Genomic DNA, 14,793 nt, shown 5'->3' with positions numbered 1-14,793 from the left:
ACAGGTGGATAGGGTGGTGAAGAAAGCATTTGGCATGCTTGGTTTCATTGGTCAGAACATTGATTACAGGAGTTGGGATGTCTTGTTGAAGTTGTACAAGACATTAGTAAGGCCACACTTGGAATACTGTGTACAGTTCTGGTCACCCTATTATAGAAAGGATATTATTAAACTAGAAAGAGTGTAGAAAAGATTTACTAGGATGCTACCGGGACTTGATGGTTTGACTTACAGGGAGAGGTTGGATAGACTGAGACTTTTTTCCCTGGAGAGTAGGAGGTTTAGGGATGATCTTATAGAAGTCTATAAAATAATGAGGGGCATAGAAAAGGTAGATAGTCAAAATCTTTTCCCAAAGGTAGGGGAGTCTATAACGAGGGGGCATAGATTTAAGGTGAGAGGGGAGAGATACAAAAGGGTCCAGAGGGGCAATTTTTTCACTCAAAGGGTGGTGAGTGTCTGGAACGAGCTGCCAGAGGCAGTAGTAGAGGCGGGTACAATTTTGTCTTTTAAAAAGCATTTGGACAGTTACATGGGTAAGATGGGTATAGAGGGATATGGGCCAAGTGCAGGCAATTGGGACTAGCTTAGTGGTATAAACTGGGCGACATGGACATGTTGGGCCGAAGGGCCTGTTTCCATGTTGTAAACTGCTATGATTCTATTAAGTTTCCTCAGTGGTGGACATACTGCTTCAATTGCAGCAAAACTGCACTTCTGCCTATCGGTGTAACTTCACCGAAAACCAGCCCAGTTTTCCTCATTATGTATTCATGGTGGACTCCTGGTACTGTTAACACCTTGTGTCGGCCCACCCTCTGAGGGAGAGCAGCTGAAAGGGTCAAGGTAGCCATTTTGTGTCTAACAATGTCGCTCACTGTAGCGCCTGAAACTGGTACTTCAGGGCCCCCCCCCTGAGCCCTCACATTTACAGGGCTTTCAGCAACGTGAACCCATAGGATGGTGCAAAGGAGAGTCTGCCAACATTGAGGGAGGATGCACCCCACCAGATATTACTCCCTTCCACACATTATACAAGCAATATAGATCATATGAGGATTTTGTGAGCAGATATTTATAAAATAAGTGCGCTTCACCACAGAGGTAACAGGGCAGCCCTGCTACCTAGTGCATGACGACCTGCAACCGCAGTCATCTGCTCGCACTGCTCACTCTGTGTCTATTAAGGACACAGTCTCATTTCAGGCAACCAAAGGGGTCCTCTGTAATATCAGTCAGACTGCAGTACAGGAATGCATTCATCAGGCGACTGATGCACTTTACAGAAGAGTAGGTAAATCAATTACCTTTAGCATCTCTGCAGAGGCAGCAGTTAGATAGGGCTGTCCAGTTTTACAGGGTTGCTGGCTTTCCCAAAGGCCAGGGTGCAAGCAATGGCATCCAAATTGCTTTGCAAGCTCCCCTATAGAAAGTGCCCTTAACTACTTAAGGGCTTCCACTTACATAAGAGAACATAAGAACATAAGAAATTGGAGCAGGAGTAGGCCAATCGGCCCCTCGAGCCTGCTCCGCCATTCAATAAGATCATGGCTGATCTGATCCCAACCACAAATCTAAAGAACACAAGAAGTCGGAGCAGGACCCGGCCACATAGCCCCTGGGCCCTCTCCGCCACCCACAGGGCATTGACCGATCCGAACTCAGCTTCATGTCCAATTTCCTGCCCGCTCCCCATAACCCCTAATTCCCTTTACTTCTAGGAAACTGTCTATTTCTGTTTTAAATTTATCTAATGATGTAGCTTCCACAGCTTCCTGGGGCAGCATATTCCACAGACCGACCACCCTCTGAGTGAAGAAGTTTCTCCTCATCTCAGTTTTGAAAGAGCAGCCCCTTATTCTAAGATTATGCCCCCTAGTTCTAGTTTCACCCATCTTTGGGAACATCCTTACTGCATCCACCCGATCAAGACCCTTCACAATCTTATATGTTTCAATAAGATCGCCTCTCATTCTTCTGAACTCCAATGAGTAGAGTCCCAATCTACTCAACCTCTCCTCATATGTGCGCCCCCTCATCCCCGGGATTAACCGAGTGAACCTTCTTTGTACTGCCTCGAGAGCAAGTATGTCTTTTCTTAAGTATGGAGACCAAAACTGTATGCAGTATTCCAGGTGCGGTCTCACCAATACCTTATATAACTGCAGCAATACCTCCTTGTTTTTATATTCTATCCCCCTAGCAATAAAAGCCAACATTCCGTTGGCTTTCTTGATCACCTGCTGCACCTGCATACCAACTTTTTGATTTTCTTGCACTAGGACCCCCAGATCCCTTTGTACTGCAGTACTTTCCAGTCTCTCGCCATTAAGAAAATAACTTGCTCTCTGATTTTTCCTGCCAAAGTGCATAACCTCACATTTTCCAATATTATATTGCATCTGCCAAATCTCCGCCCACTCACCCAGCCTGTCTATATCCCCTTGCAGGTTTTTTATGTCCTCCTCACTCTCTACTTTCCCTCCCATCTTTGTATCATCTGCAAATTTTGATATGTTGCACTCGGTCCCCTCCTCCAAATCGTTAATATAGATTGTAAAGAGTTGGGGACCCAGCACCGACCCCTGTGGAACACCACTGGTTACTGGTTGCCAGTCCGAAAATGAACCATTTATCCCAACTCTCTGCTTCCTGTTTGATAACCAATCCTCCACCCATGCCAGAATATTACCCCCAATCCCGTGATTTTTTATCTTAAGTAATAATCTTTCATGTGGCACCTTGTCGAATGCCTTCTGGAAGTCTAAATACACTACGTCCACTGGTTCCCCTTTATCCACCCTATACGTTATATCCTCGAAGAACTCAAGCAAATTTGTCAGACATGACTTCCCCTTCATGAAGCCATGCTGACTTTGTCCTATTAAATTATGCTTATCTAAATGTTCCGTTACTGTCTCCTTAATAATAGACTCCAAAATTTTACCCACCACAGATGTTAAGCTAACTGGCCTATAATTTCCAGCCTTCTGCCTACTACCCTTTTTAAATAACGGTGTTACATTAGCAGTTTTCCAATCTGAATACACAGACTGTGACAAAATGCAAAGCGTTGTACACGTCAAAGCGAGATATGTGGAAAGTTGTCATGATTCATTCAACCTCCTAAATTCGACCCTCCCTGAAAATCAAGTCAACGGATGGTTTGTGCGTGACAAACCCCTGCTCCCATGGATAATGACCCAACTAAGAGTGGCCCGAATAGCAGCAGAGGAGTGCTACAACAAAGCACATGGCTCTACAAGATTGGTCATCGAGTGAATCGCTGGGGTCTTAATGGGACACTTTCACTGCCTGGACAGATCAGGAGAGGCTGCGGTATATTCCAGATCATGTGTCATACATAGTCCGCACAATTTCACCATACAGTTAGGACCGGGGTTTGATATTGCGGGGAGGCGACCCTAGCTTTGTTGGAGGCAGAACTGTATAAAGGAGAACATCACACTGACCCGCCCTCAGAGGAGTCCTCAGTCACTCCTGCAAGGGGCAATAGAGCACAGCTCATCACTGAAGTTTTCTCTTCTGTGCAACAGTCTACTTAAGACATCAGGGCCATACCTCCTTCTCCTCCACTTTCAAATAAAGGAACATTCTCTCAACCCAGTACCCAGCCTAGATCATGTCAATGTATCAGCCCTCCTTGTCCCGAAACGACTTCCAGTAATCATCATTTGATTGAGTGAGTCAAATAAATGCACCATTTCTGTATGTCTCTAAACTCCATGAATAAAACAGCACAACATCAATTGCACATTCTATTTTATTCTAAGCTAACCTACTCTTTCCTAACACCGTGCTTTCCCTGGGTGACTATGGGGGCGATTTTAACCCTGCCCGCCCAGCAGAAACCAGGCTGGCGGACAGTTAAAATTGCCTAGGAGACGTACTCACTGACCTTTCACTCTGTTCCTGCTGTCCTATTATAACTTGCTCTTCTGAGCAGGTGGAAAGGACACATGCCAAAAACGTCCTTTAAATATGCAGATCAGGCTCTGATGACAGTATTGGGACCTGACTGCCTTTTTAACCAGTGGCCTGATTTTGAAAATTGCGATCCCGTCGTGTTCTCAGCCGCCGCGATATTAACAATGGTGAGTAATGTAGTCGACGAGTCTCGCTGCAGAGGTGGGAGGCTCATGAATAAATGCAATTCGGGTGCAGTGATGCAATTTGGACCCCAGTGTGATTTTAACTACTGCTGCATGGGCTTTATGTGGGTCATCAACATCGCTTGGGGAACCTGGGATTGGACTGGGACAGCTGAGTGTACCCCTTTACATTCAGCACAATGTCAATAAGGCTGCAGTATTCACAGGTGCTGGTTCACTTCATTGTGGATTATGATTCTGTAATCACTGTTGGGTTTTGCTTGCACTGGAGAATCCTTTTTTTAAAAAAAAGTCAAAGCAACTGAGTATCGGAGCTGTTTTAGCTGCACTCGATTGTGGCTCATAAGAGGAGGAGGAGTAAGAGGTGATGGCTACAGCTTTGCACCCTTTCCAACCTCAAACGTTGGCGGCCATAATTGGTGGTTGTAGTGTTGTGTACGTTTGATGTGGTGTACATGGAGTTTTAGCCAGGCTTTTGACCAGGTCTCACATGACAGACTGGTCAAAAAAGTAAAAGCCCTTGGGATCCAAGGGAAAGTGGCTAGTTGGATCCAAATTGGCTCAGTGGCAGGAAGCAAAGGGTAATGGTTGATGGGTGTTTTTGCGACTGTAAGACTGTTTCCAGTGGAGTTCCGCAAAGGTCAGTACTAGGTCCCTTGCTTTTTGTGGTGTATATTAATAATTTGGACTTGAATGTGGGGGACTTGATCAAGAAGTTTGCAGTTGATACAAAAATTGGCCGTGTGGTTGATAGTGAGGAGGAAAGCTGTAGACTGCAGGAAGATATCAATGGACTGGTCAGGTGGGCAGAAAATTGGCAAATGGAATTCAATCCGGAGAAGTGTGAGGTAATGCATTTGGGGAGGTCAAACAAGGCAAGGGAGTACACAATAAATGGTAGGATTCTGAGAGGTGTAGAGGACCAAAGGCACCTTGGAGTGCATGTCCACAGATCCCTGAAGGTATCAGAACAGGTAGATACGGTGGTTAAAAAGGCATACAGGATACTTTATTAGCTGAGGCATAGAATAGGGCAGGGCGGTTATGCTAGAACTATATAAAACATTGGTTAGGCCACAGCTTGAGTACTGTGTAAAGTTCTTGTCACCACATTACAGGAAAGATGTAATTGCACTAGAGAGGGTACAGAGGAGATTTACGAGGATGTTGCCAGCGCTGGAGAATTTTAGCTATGAGGAAAGATTGAATAGGCTGGGGTTGTTTTCTTTGGAACAAAGGAGGCTGAGGGGAGATTTAATTGAGATATATAAAATTATGAGGGGACTAGATAGAGTGAATAGGGAGGACCTAGCATTCGTAACAAAATGGACGAGTTAACGGCACAAATAACGACGTATGGGTATGATCTTGTGGCCATTACAGAAACATGGCTACAGGGTGACAATGACTGGGAATTAAATATGCCAGGGTATTTAACAATCAGGAAGGACAGGCAGGAAGGAAGGGGAGGTGGGGTGGCTATGTTAATAAGGGAAGGAATCACTGTAATACAGAGAAATGATATTGGGACAAAGGATCAGGATAATGAAACAGTTTGGGTAGAGATAAGGAATAATAAGGGGCAAAAAACACTCGTGGGCGTAGTATATAGGCCTTCTAATAGTTGCAACTCTGCTGGAAGAAGTATTAATCAGGAAATAGTCGGGGCATGTAATAAGGGAACAGTTATAATTATGGGGGATTTTAACTATCATATTAACTGGACAAATCAAATTGGGCAGGGCAGCCTTGAGGAAGAGTTTATTGAGTGTATTAGGGATGGATTTCTTGAGCAGTATGTAACTGAACCTACAAGGGGGCAAGCAACCTTGGACCTGGTCCTGTGTAATGAGCCAGGATTAATTAATTAATGTCCTAGTTAAGGATCCCCTTGGAATGAGTGACCATAACATGGTTACATTCCATATCCAATTAGAGGGTGAGAAGGTTGGTTCTCAAACAAGCGTACTGAGCTTGAATAAAGGGGACTATGATGGTATGAGAGCGGAATTGATTGAAGTGTACTGGGAAAATAGATTAAAGGGTAAGACGGTACATGAGCAGTAGTGTTCATTTAAGGAGTTATTTTACAACTTTCAAAAAATATATATTCCCCTGAGGAAAAAAGGGTGTAAAAGAAGTGACAGCCATCCGTGGCTAAGTAATGAAATTAAGGATAGTATCTGACTAAAAACAAGGACATATAAGGTAGCCAAACTTAGTGGGAGGATAGAAGATTGGGAAGTCTTCAAAAGACAGCAAAAAGTAACGAAAGGATTGATTAAGAAAGGGAAGATAGATTATGAAAATAAATTAGCAAAAAATATAAAAACAGATAGCAAGAGTTTCTACAGTTATATAAAAAGAAAAAGGGTGGCTAAGGCAAACGTAGGTCCTTTAGAGGATGAGACCGGGAAGTTAATGGTGGGAAACATGGAGATGGCAAAAATGCTGAACAAATATTTTGTTTCAGTCTTTACGGTAGAGGACACTAAGAATATCCCAACACTGGGCAAACAGGGGGCTCTAGCGGGGGAGGAGCTAAATACGATTAAAATCACTAAGGAATTGGTACTCAGTAAATTAATGGGACTCAAGGCGGATAAATCCCCTGGACCTGACGGCTTCCATCCTAGGGTCTTGAGGGAAGTGGCACTAGGGATTGTGGATGCTTTGGTAATAATTTTCCAAAATTCTCTGGACTCGGCAAAGGTCCCGGCAGATTGGAAAACTGCCAATGTAACACCTATATTTAAAAAGGGTAGTAGGCAGAAGGCTGGAAATTATAGACCAGTTAGCTTAACATCTGTGGTGGGTAAAATTTTGGAGTCTATTATTAAGGAGACAGTAGCAGAACATTTGGATAAACATAATTTAATAGGACAAAGTCAGCATGGCTTTACAAAGGGGAAGTCATGTCTGACAAATTTGCTTGAGTTCTTTGAGGATATAACGTACAGGGTGGATAAAGGGGAACCAGTGGACGTAGTGTATTTGGACTTCCAGAAGGCATTCGACAAGGTGCCACATAAAAGATTATTGCTCAAGATAAAGAATCACTGGATTGGGGGTAATATTCTGGCATGGGTGGAGGATTGGTTATCTAACAGGAAGCAGAGAGTTGGGATAAATGGTACATTCCCGGACTGGCAACCTGTAGCCAGTGGTGTTCCGCAGGGGTCGGTGCTGGGTCCCCAACTCTTTACAATCTATATTAACGATTTGGAGGAGGGGACCGAGTGTAACATATCAAAGTTTGCAGATGATACAAAGATGGGAGCGAAAGTAGAGAGTGAGGAGGACATAAAAAACCTACAAGGGGATATAGACAGGCTGGGTGAGTGGGCGGAGATTTGGCAGATGCAATACAATATTGGAAAATGTGAGGTTATGCACTTTGGCAGGAAAAATCGGAGAGCAAGTTATTATCTTAATGGTGAGAAACTGGAAAGTACTGCAGTACAAAGGGATCTGGGGGTCCTAGTGCAAGAAAATCAAAAAGTTAGTTTGCAGGTGCAGCAGGTGATCAAGAAGGCCAACGGAATGTTGGCTTTTATTGCTAGGGGGATAGAATATAAAAACAGGGAGGTATTGCTGCAGTTATATCAGGTATTGGTGAGACCGCACCTGGAATACTGCATACAGTTTTGGTCTCCATACTTAAGAAAAGACATACTTGCTCTCGAGGCAGTACAAAGAAGGTTCACTCGGTTAATCCCGGGGATGAAGGGGTGGACATATGAGGAGAGGTTGAGTAGATTGGGACTCTACTCATTGGAGTTCAGAAGAATGAGAGGCGATCTTATTGAAACGTATAAGATTGTGAAGGGGCTTGATCGGGTGGATGCGGTAAGGATGTTCCCAAGGATGGGTGAAACTAGAACTAGGGGGCATAATCTTAGAATAAGGGGCTGCTCTTTCAAAACTGAGATGAGGAGAAACTTCTTCACTCAGAGGGTAGTAGGTCTGTGGAATTTGCTGCCCCAGGAAGCTGTGGAAGCTACATCATTAAATAAATTTAAAACAGAAATAGACAGTTTCCTGGAAGTAAAGGAAATTAGGGGTTACGGGGAGCAGGCAGGAAATTGGACATGAATTTAGATTTGAGGTTAGGATCAGATCAGCCATGATCTTATTGAATGGCGGAGCAGGCTCGAGGGGCCGATTGGCCTACTCCTGCTCCTATTTCTTAAGTTCTTATGACCTATTTCCCTTAGCAGAGGGGTCAGTGACCAGGGGGCATAGATTTAAAGTAATTGGTAGAAGGATTAGTGGGGAGCTGAGGAGAATTTTTTTCACCAGGGGTTGTGGGGGTCTGGAACTCACTGCCTGAAAGGGTGGTAGAGACAGAAATCCTCAACTCATTAAAAAATTTGCATGTGCACTTGGGCTATGGACCAAGTGCTGGAAAGTGGGATTAAGCTGGATGGCTCTTTTTCGGCTGGCATGGACATGATGGGCCATAACTTTCTATGATTCTATAATCTTAGAATTTGAGTTAAGTCAGCTAAAGATAATCCAGGAAAAGTGCTTGTGAGAACTTGAAGCACACACTCAAGCCAAAGGTACAAAATGAACTGGTGTTTGAAGGAGGATAGATAGATATTTAGGAATTAAGAATATAAAGGGATATGCAGAAAAAGCATTGAACTGCGATGAAAAGGTAAATCTGCCATTTATGTCTATACATGGTGCAAGCCCACTCGGCTGAATGTTCCTGTATTCCATATACAAATAGGGAGCTGGATAAGATTCTCACCAACCCCTTAGGAGCATCTATTTTTGAATGTGAAGTTACTTGTTAAAAGTCCATTTGTCTTGTATATTGAGAAATCCATGATGTAAAAGCACTTAGCTTGTTCAGAATAGCAACTCCTGTCATTTACATAGAAGCAGTCTTCAGCAAATTGAATCAATAAACCAATCTGACCTAGGATCCAGCAGCCAGTGCGTGAACTGTAACTGAAATGAAAACAGAAAAATGCAGGCGAGGATGACGTTATAATTTGCAGTGCTTCATTCATCTTTCCTCTTCCCCAGAAATTCAGAAGAAGACAGCACTTCCCTTTCAACTTCAAATTGGTTTCAGGCTCCCAGATGGTAGATGTGCCTATAGAATCATCACCCAGGAGAAACCTATAACCAACTGCAGGTAACTGGAACTGAGCGGAGAGACTGGCCTTCAATAATTCACCTTAAACAGAGTGCACTATTTGTGAAGGGCTGTAGGTTAGAAATATACAGCCATAATGCTGATAATTGACAATAGGCTCAAGCAATTGGTATCGTGACACTATCTGTCACAGTAACACAGCTCAATTCAATTATGCAGAAGGTAAAACACAAACAGGCCATTTGGCCCAACTAGTCCATGTTGGCTTTTATCCTCCATGTGAGAAAATAGTCCTAATCATATTTGCCTGCCCAATTCCCATATCCTTTTATCCCATTTTCCTTCATCACTCTATCCAATCTATCTTGAATGTTGACATAGTTCCTGCCCCAACCACTAATCCAGAAAGTGAATTCCACTGCCTCACAACTCTCTGTAAAGAAGTTTATCTTGCTCTCTGTTCTAAATTTCTTACATTGAATTGTGTATCTATGACCCCCTCAACTACTGAAAACAACCTGCTTCTATCTATCCTGTTCCATCCTTCTATCATATAACCCCCATAATATGCAGTGTTGTAAAAAAAAAGCCACAATTTTTCAAGTCTTTCTCTGCTGCTGAAACCCTCATCTACGCTGTTAACTCTAGACTCAACTATTCCAATGGCCTCCCACCTTGCACCCTCCGTAAACTTGAGCTCATCCAAAACTCTGCCCATATCCTAACTCGCACCAAGTCCCGTTCACCCATCACCCCTGTGCTCACTGACCTATATTGGCTCCCGGTCTGGCAACGTCTCTATTTTAAAATTCTCATCTTTTTGTTTTCAAATCCCTCCATGGCCTCGCCCTTCCCTATCTCTGTAACTTGCTCCAGCCCTACAACCCTCCGATCTCTGCGCTCCTCCAATTCTTGCCTCTTGCACATCACCCATTTTCATCACTCCATTATTGGCGGCTGTGCTTTCAGCTGCCTAGGCCCTAAGCTCGCGCGCGCTCTCTCGTTCCTCCTTTAAGACGCTCCTTAAGCTTTTGGTCACCTGTCCTAATATCTCCTTATGTGGCTTGGTGTCAAATTTTGTTTGACAACGCTCCTGTGAAGCACCTTGGGACGTTTCACTACATAAAAAGCACTATATAAATACAAGTTGTTGACCACCGTGATCATTATTGAGCATATCATAGGGATGCTGAAGCAGAGAGTCAGGTGTTTCGACAGGTCTGGGGGCTCCCTCCAATAAGTCTCCCACATCATAGTGGTCTGCTGCATGCTGTGCAGCCTCACCGTATAGAGAGGCCTGCAATTGGAGGAGGCGCAGCAGCAGCAATCTTCGTCAGATGAGGAAGGAGTGGAAGCAGCAGAAGGAAGGCTACTTCAGCACCTCGCAGCAAGAGACGTGAGGGAGCAGCTAATTGCTCAGCAGTTCAGGCAACTAGCTCATTCCCCTGCCTTCAAAACTTAACAGTCCTTGTTACATCCTTCCCCATTCTCATCATCCTCCATTAAAGAACATTCAAACCATTCAGACAACAATATCAATGACAATACAAATTTAGAAGCTGCTATTAAACCATAACGCAGACCAAGGTGCCAAATGTAATAAGTGATTAATTTAATGGCAAAGGCAATAATTTACACTGGCAGAAATGTCGGTAACCAGAGGACACATATTTAAGCTAATTAGAAAATTAGAAGAATCAGAGGGGAAATTAGGAGAATTTCTTTTGTGCAGTGAGTTATGATCTGGAATGTGCTGCCTGAAAGGGCGGTGGAAGCAGATTCAGTAGTAACTTTCAAAAGGGAATTGGATAAATACCTGAAAAGGAAACATTTGCAGGGGTATGGGGAAAGAGCAGGGGAATGGGACTAATTGGATAGCTCTTTCAAAGAGCTGGCACAGGCACGATGGGTCGAATGACCTCCTGTGCTGTATCATTCTGTGACTGTTGTGGTTTCTTAGTTGGCAATTGGTTGGTTGGTAGGAGTTAGAGTAATATACAACAGGAAAAGGTACTGACACAGCTGGTGGGTCAGCATACCACCCAGTGTGAAACTGAGCCAGACAGAGGAGCCCAGATATGTATCTCAGTCTGCTACCAGTGAGCTGATCTCGGCTGTGAGCGCTGCATTTTGGTTTCAGTGTTCTTGGGCTAGGGAGGGGATAATCTGACAGGGATCCCACTGTAGATGGCTATCTAGTGACCCCTGATCCCCAGCTAGACAGGGCGCATGTGTGGACATTGGCTGAGAGCACGATCTGCTTCGGTGGTTTTGCCTCTTGTGGTCGAATAGATGTTGAAACTCATTGTTTGGACTCGCACGCAAAGAACTCACTTGCAGGGCTGTGGGGAAAAAGCCGACACAGGCTCGATGGGCAAAATGCCTTCCTTCTGCGCTCTATGATTCTAGGTCAAGGAGGGATCACAATCACAAAGAATGTCATTGGTGACTGACTGGGGCAGTGTCAGCTCTGTGGGCAAGATGGAAACTGGATCAAAGGCTAAAGAGGGAATAATGGGAGGCCCAGGCGCTATGCGGTGACAATATTTTGAGGACTTTAATGAGCAGGGGCATGGTAGATGGAGAAGACGGAGGAATCAAAAATGGATTTTGTGAAGAGCGTGACAAAAGGAAATAATGGAGAAGTCTAGGAGGAACTCAATCCTGGGCAGCAACACAAAAGTAGGTTAGTTCAGGAGCAGCAGCAACTGTGTTGAGGCAATAGGGCATGAAATGGGAAGTGATTGATGACCAGGATTGAGTAAGTATGCAGAACGGGGGCTGGAGCAGAAGTAGTTACCAAGAAAAGCGAATGGTTTAAGGGGTAACCAAAATATGGACAGAGTGGATACACAATGGGCTTCTGCTTTCTGCTGCCACAATTGGATTCTTAGACCAGATTGATCTTTGCTGGAAACAGAATTTGCTGTTGTGCTACTAATCTCTCCTTATTTTGTCTTTGTGTTATTGCTCATCTAGTGCCATCCTTGCTGCTCTCCTTTTTCTTTGGTACCTGTAACTTGAGTGTGTTTCTGCCTGGTAGCTATTAGCTAGATACCTAATGCTTCATGAATGGGATCATAATACCCCACTGACATTGGATAAGCTGACTGCACACAATGTAACATTGAAATAGCACCAGGGCACTGTCGATGTACCGGCACGGTCCTGTCGATGAAGCTGACTGAGGTGATGAGTTTGTCTTTTTATTTCTAGTGCTATTGTTAGGGACCATATAAACCTCACAGTTCTACAGATTCACACTGCACAGATCAGTGCTTGCTTGGCAATGGAGGGGAGGATGCAAGATGCTCAGAAGGAGGCCCTGGCTCAGAAGGAACTCATAGAAGAAATACTGTAAGTAGAACAACTGAAATACTCCTGCTGTACTGTGAGTAGGACTGCCCTTGGTAACATCACCTTGCAGTACTATAAGTGGAAAAGGCTTTTGTAAACCCGCCTCGCAGTACGATAAGATAAACAGCCCTTAACAATAATTTGTAATTCATTGCAAAATGTTTTGGGAGTCCTGAGGATGTGAAACGTCCGATATAAATAGACCCAGGGGAAATTTACAATACAAATAGTACAAACAGTTGTTCAAGAACAAGTGAAAGGGAAAAGCGTAGAGCAGCAGAAAGAAAGTGTACTTTAGGCACTACAGATAAAGTAAGAACTAGAAGGCGTAAGGCGATTAACCCAGCATCAAAGCTGAAGGTCAGGCTAGGGTGTGTGGCCCAACTAAGAGTTCTATGTACAAATGCACGGAGTATAAGGAATAAATTAAATGAATTACAGGTTCAAATTCAAATTGGAGGGTATGACATGATAGCTGATTAGGGATTAAATCACTTCAATGATAAAGGAGGATATAACGAGAGGTAAGCAGCCAACAGACACCTTATGGGTTGAATTGAGAAATAGGAAAGGATCTAAGACGATAGTGGGAGTTGTGTATAGGACCCCTGGCAGCAGCTCTGAAGTGCTAGATTGTATAAATGCAGAGATTAGACAAGCATGTAAGAAAGGCATAGTGGTCTTAATGGGGGACTTTAACCTTCACATAGATTGGGAAAAGCAGACTAGCAACTGTCAGAAAGGTAGTGAATTTCTTGAGTGTGTCCGGGATAGTTTTCTACAGCAGTATGTCCTAGAGGCAACAAGGGGGCAAGCCATACTAGATTTAGTAATGAGTAATGAACCAGATTTAGTTAACGGCTTAACTGTTCGTGAACATCTATCCAATAGTAATCATAACATGATCGAGTTCAATGTAGTGTTTGAAAGGGAAAAAAGTGAATCAGATGCTAAGATTCTAGACTTGGGCAAGGCCGACTTGAATGGGATGAGACCGAGACTGTCCACAGTAAACTGGGCAAATCTGTTCATGGGTAAAACGACTGATGATCAGTGGGAAATGTTTAAAGAAACATTTTAACATGATACAGAATCGGTTTATACCCCTGAGGGGCAAGAACTCTACTTGCCAAAAAAAAGTCATGGACAACTAAAGAGGTAAGGGACAGTGTAAGACCTAAGGAAAGGGCATACAAAAAGGCAAAAAATGGCACAGATCCTGGCGAATGGGAAAGATACAAAGATCAACAAAGGGTCACAAAACAGATAGTAAGAGCTACAAAAAGAGAGTATGAAAAGAAACTCGCAAGGGATATCAAAACCAATACAAAGAACTTTTATAGTTATATTAGGAAAAAGAGGGTGGTCAGGAGCAGTGTTGGCCCCTTAAAAACTGAAAGTGGGGATATTGTCATTGACAATGGGGAAATGGCGGACATGTTGAACAATTACTTTGCGTCAGTATTTACAGTAGAAAAAGAGGATAGCATGCCGGAAATCCCAAGAAAACTAATATTGAATCGGGGACAGGGACTCGATAAAATTAACATAAGTAAAGAAACAGTAATGAAGAAAATAATAGCACTAAAGAGTGACAAATCCCCAGGACCAGATGGTTTCCATCCCAGGGTTTTAAAGGAAGTAGGTGAGCACATTGCAGATGCCCTAACTATAATCTTTCAAAGTTCTCAAGATTCAGGAACTGTCCCTCTGGATTGGAAAATTGCACATGTCACTCCGCTTTTTAAGAAAGGAGAGAGAGGGAAACCGTGGAATTATAGACCAGTTAGCCTAACATCTGTTGTGGGGAAAATGCTGGAGTCTATAATTAAGGATAGGATAACTGAACACCGAGAATTTTCAGTTAATCAGAGAGAGCCAGCATGGATTTGTGAAAGATAGGTCGTGCCTGACAAACCTGATTGAATTTTTTGAAGAGGTGACAAAAGTAGTGGACAGGGGAATGTCAATGGATGTTATTTATATGGACTTCCAGAAGGCATTGTGATAAGGTCCCACAAAAGAAACTGTTAGCTAAGATAGAAACCCATGGAATCGAGGGAAAAGTATGGACTTGGTTAGGAAGATGGCTGAGCGAAAGGCGACAAAGTAGGGATAATGGGTAGGTACTCACATTGGCAGGATGTGACTAGTGGAGTCCCGCAGGGATCTGTCTTGGGGCCTCAATTA

The 14,793-nt window shown here is 43.6% G+C and overlaps 1 protein-coding gene across 2 annotated transcripts in view; it reads left to right on the top strand.

Moving 5' to 3' along the window:
- LOC137305442 (circularly permutated Ras protein 1-like) overlaps positions 1–14,793 on the top strand; it is a 114,935-nt gene that overhangs the window by 76,196 nt on the left and 23,946 nt on the right. Inside the window, exons 16-17 of one of the 2 annotated variants that reach the window (XM_067974262.1) lie at positions 9,174–9,285; positions 12,463–12,603. In XM_067974262.1, the coding sequence (XP_067830363.1) occupies positions 9,174–9,285; positions 12,463–12,603 (253 nt within the window). The remainder of the gene's footprint in view (positions 1–9,173; positions 9,286–12,462; positions 12,604–14,793) is intronic. The other variant, XM_067974263.1, reaches the window with a different exon arrangement.

This window comes from Heptranchias perlo, chromosome 40, assembly GCF_035084215.1.
Source record: "Heptranchias perlo isolate sHepPer1 chromosome 40, sHepPer1.hap1, whole genome shotgun sequence".
Taxonomy (NCBI): Eukaryota; Metazoa; Chordata; class Chondrichthyes; order Hexanchiformes; family Hexanchidae; genus Heptranchias; species Heptranchias perlo.
Note: the sequence above shows the minus strand (reverse complement) of the source record. Positions and strands in the feature narration are given on the sequence as shown.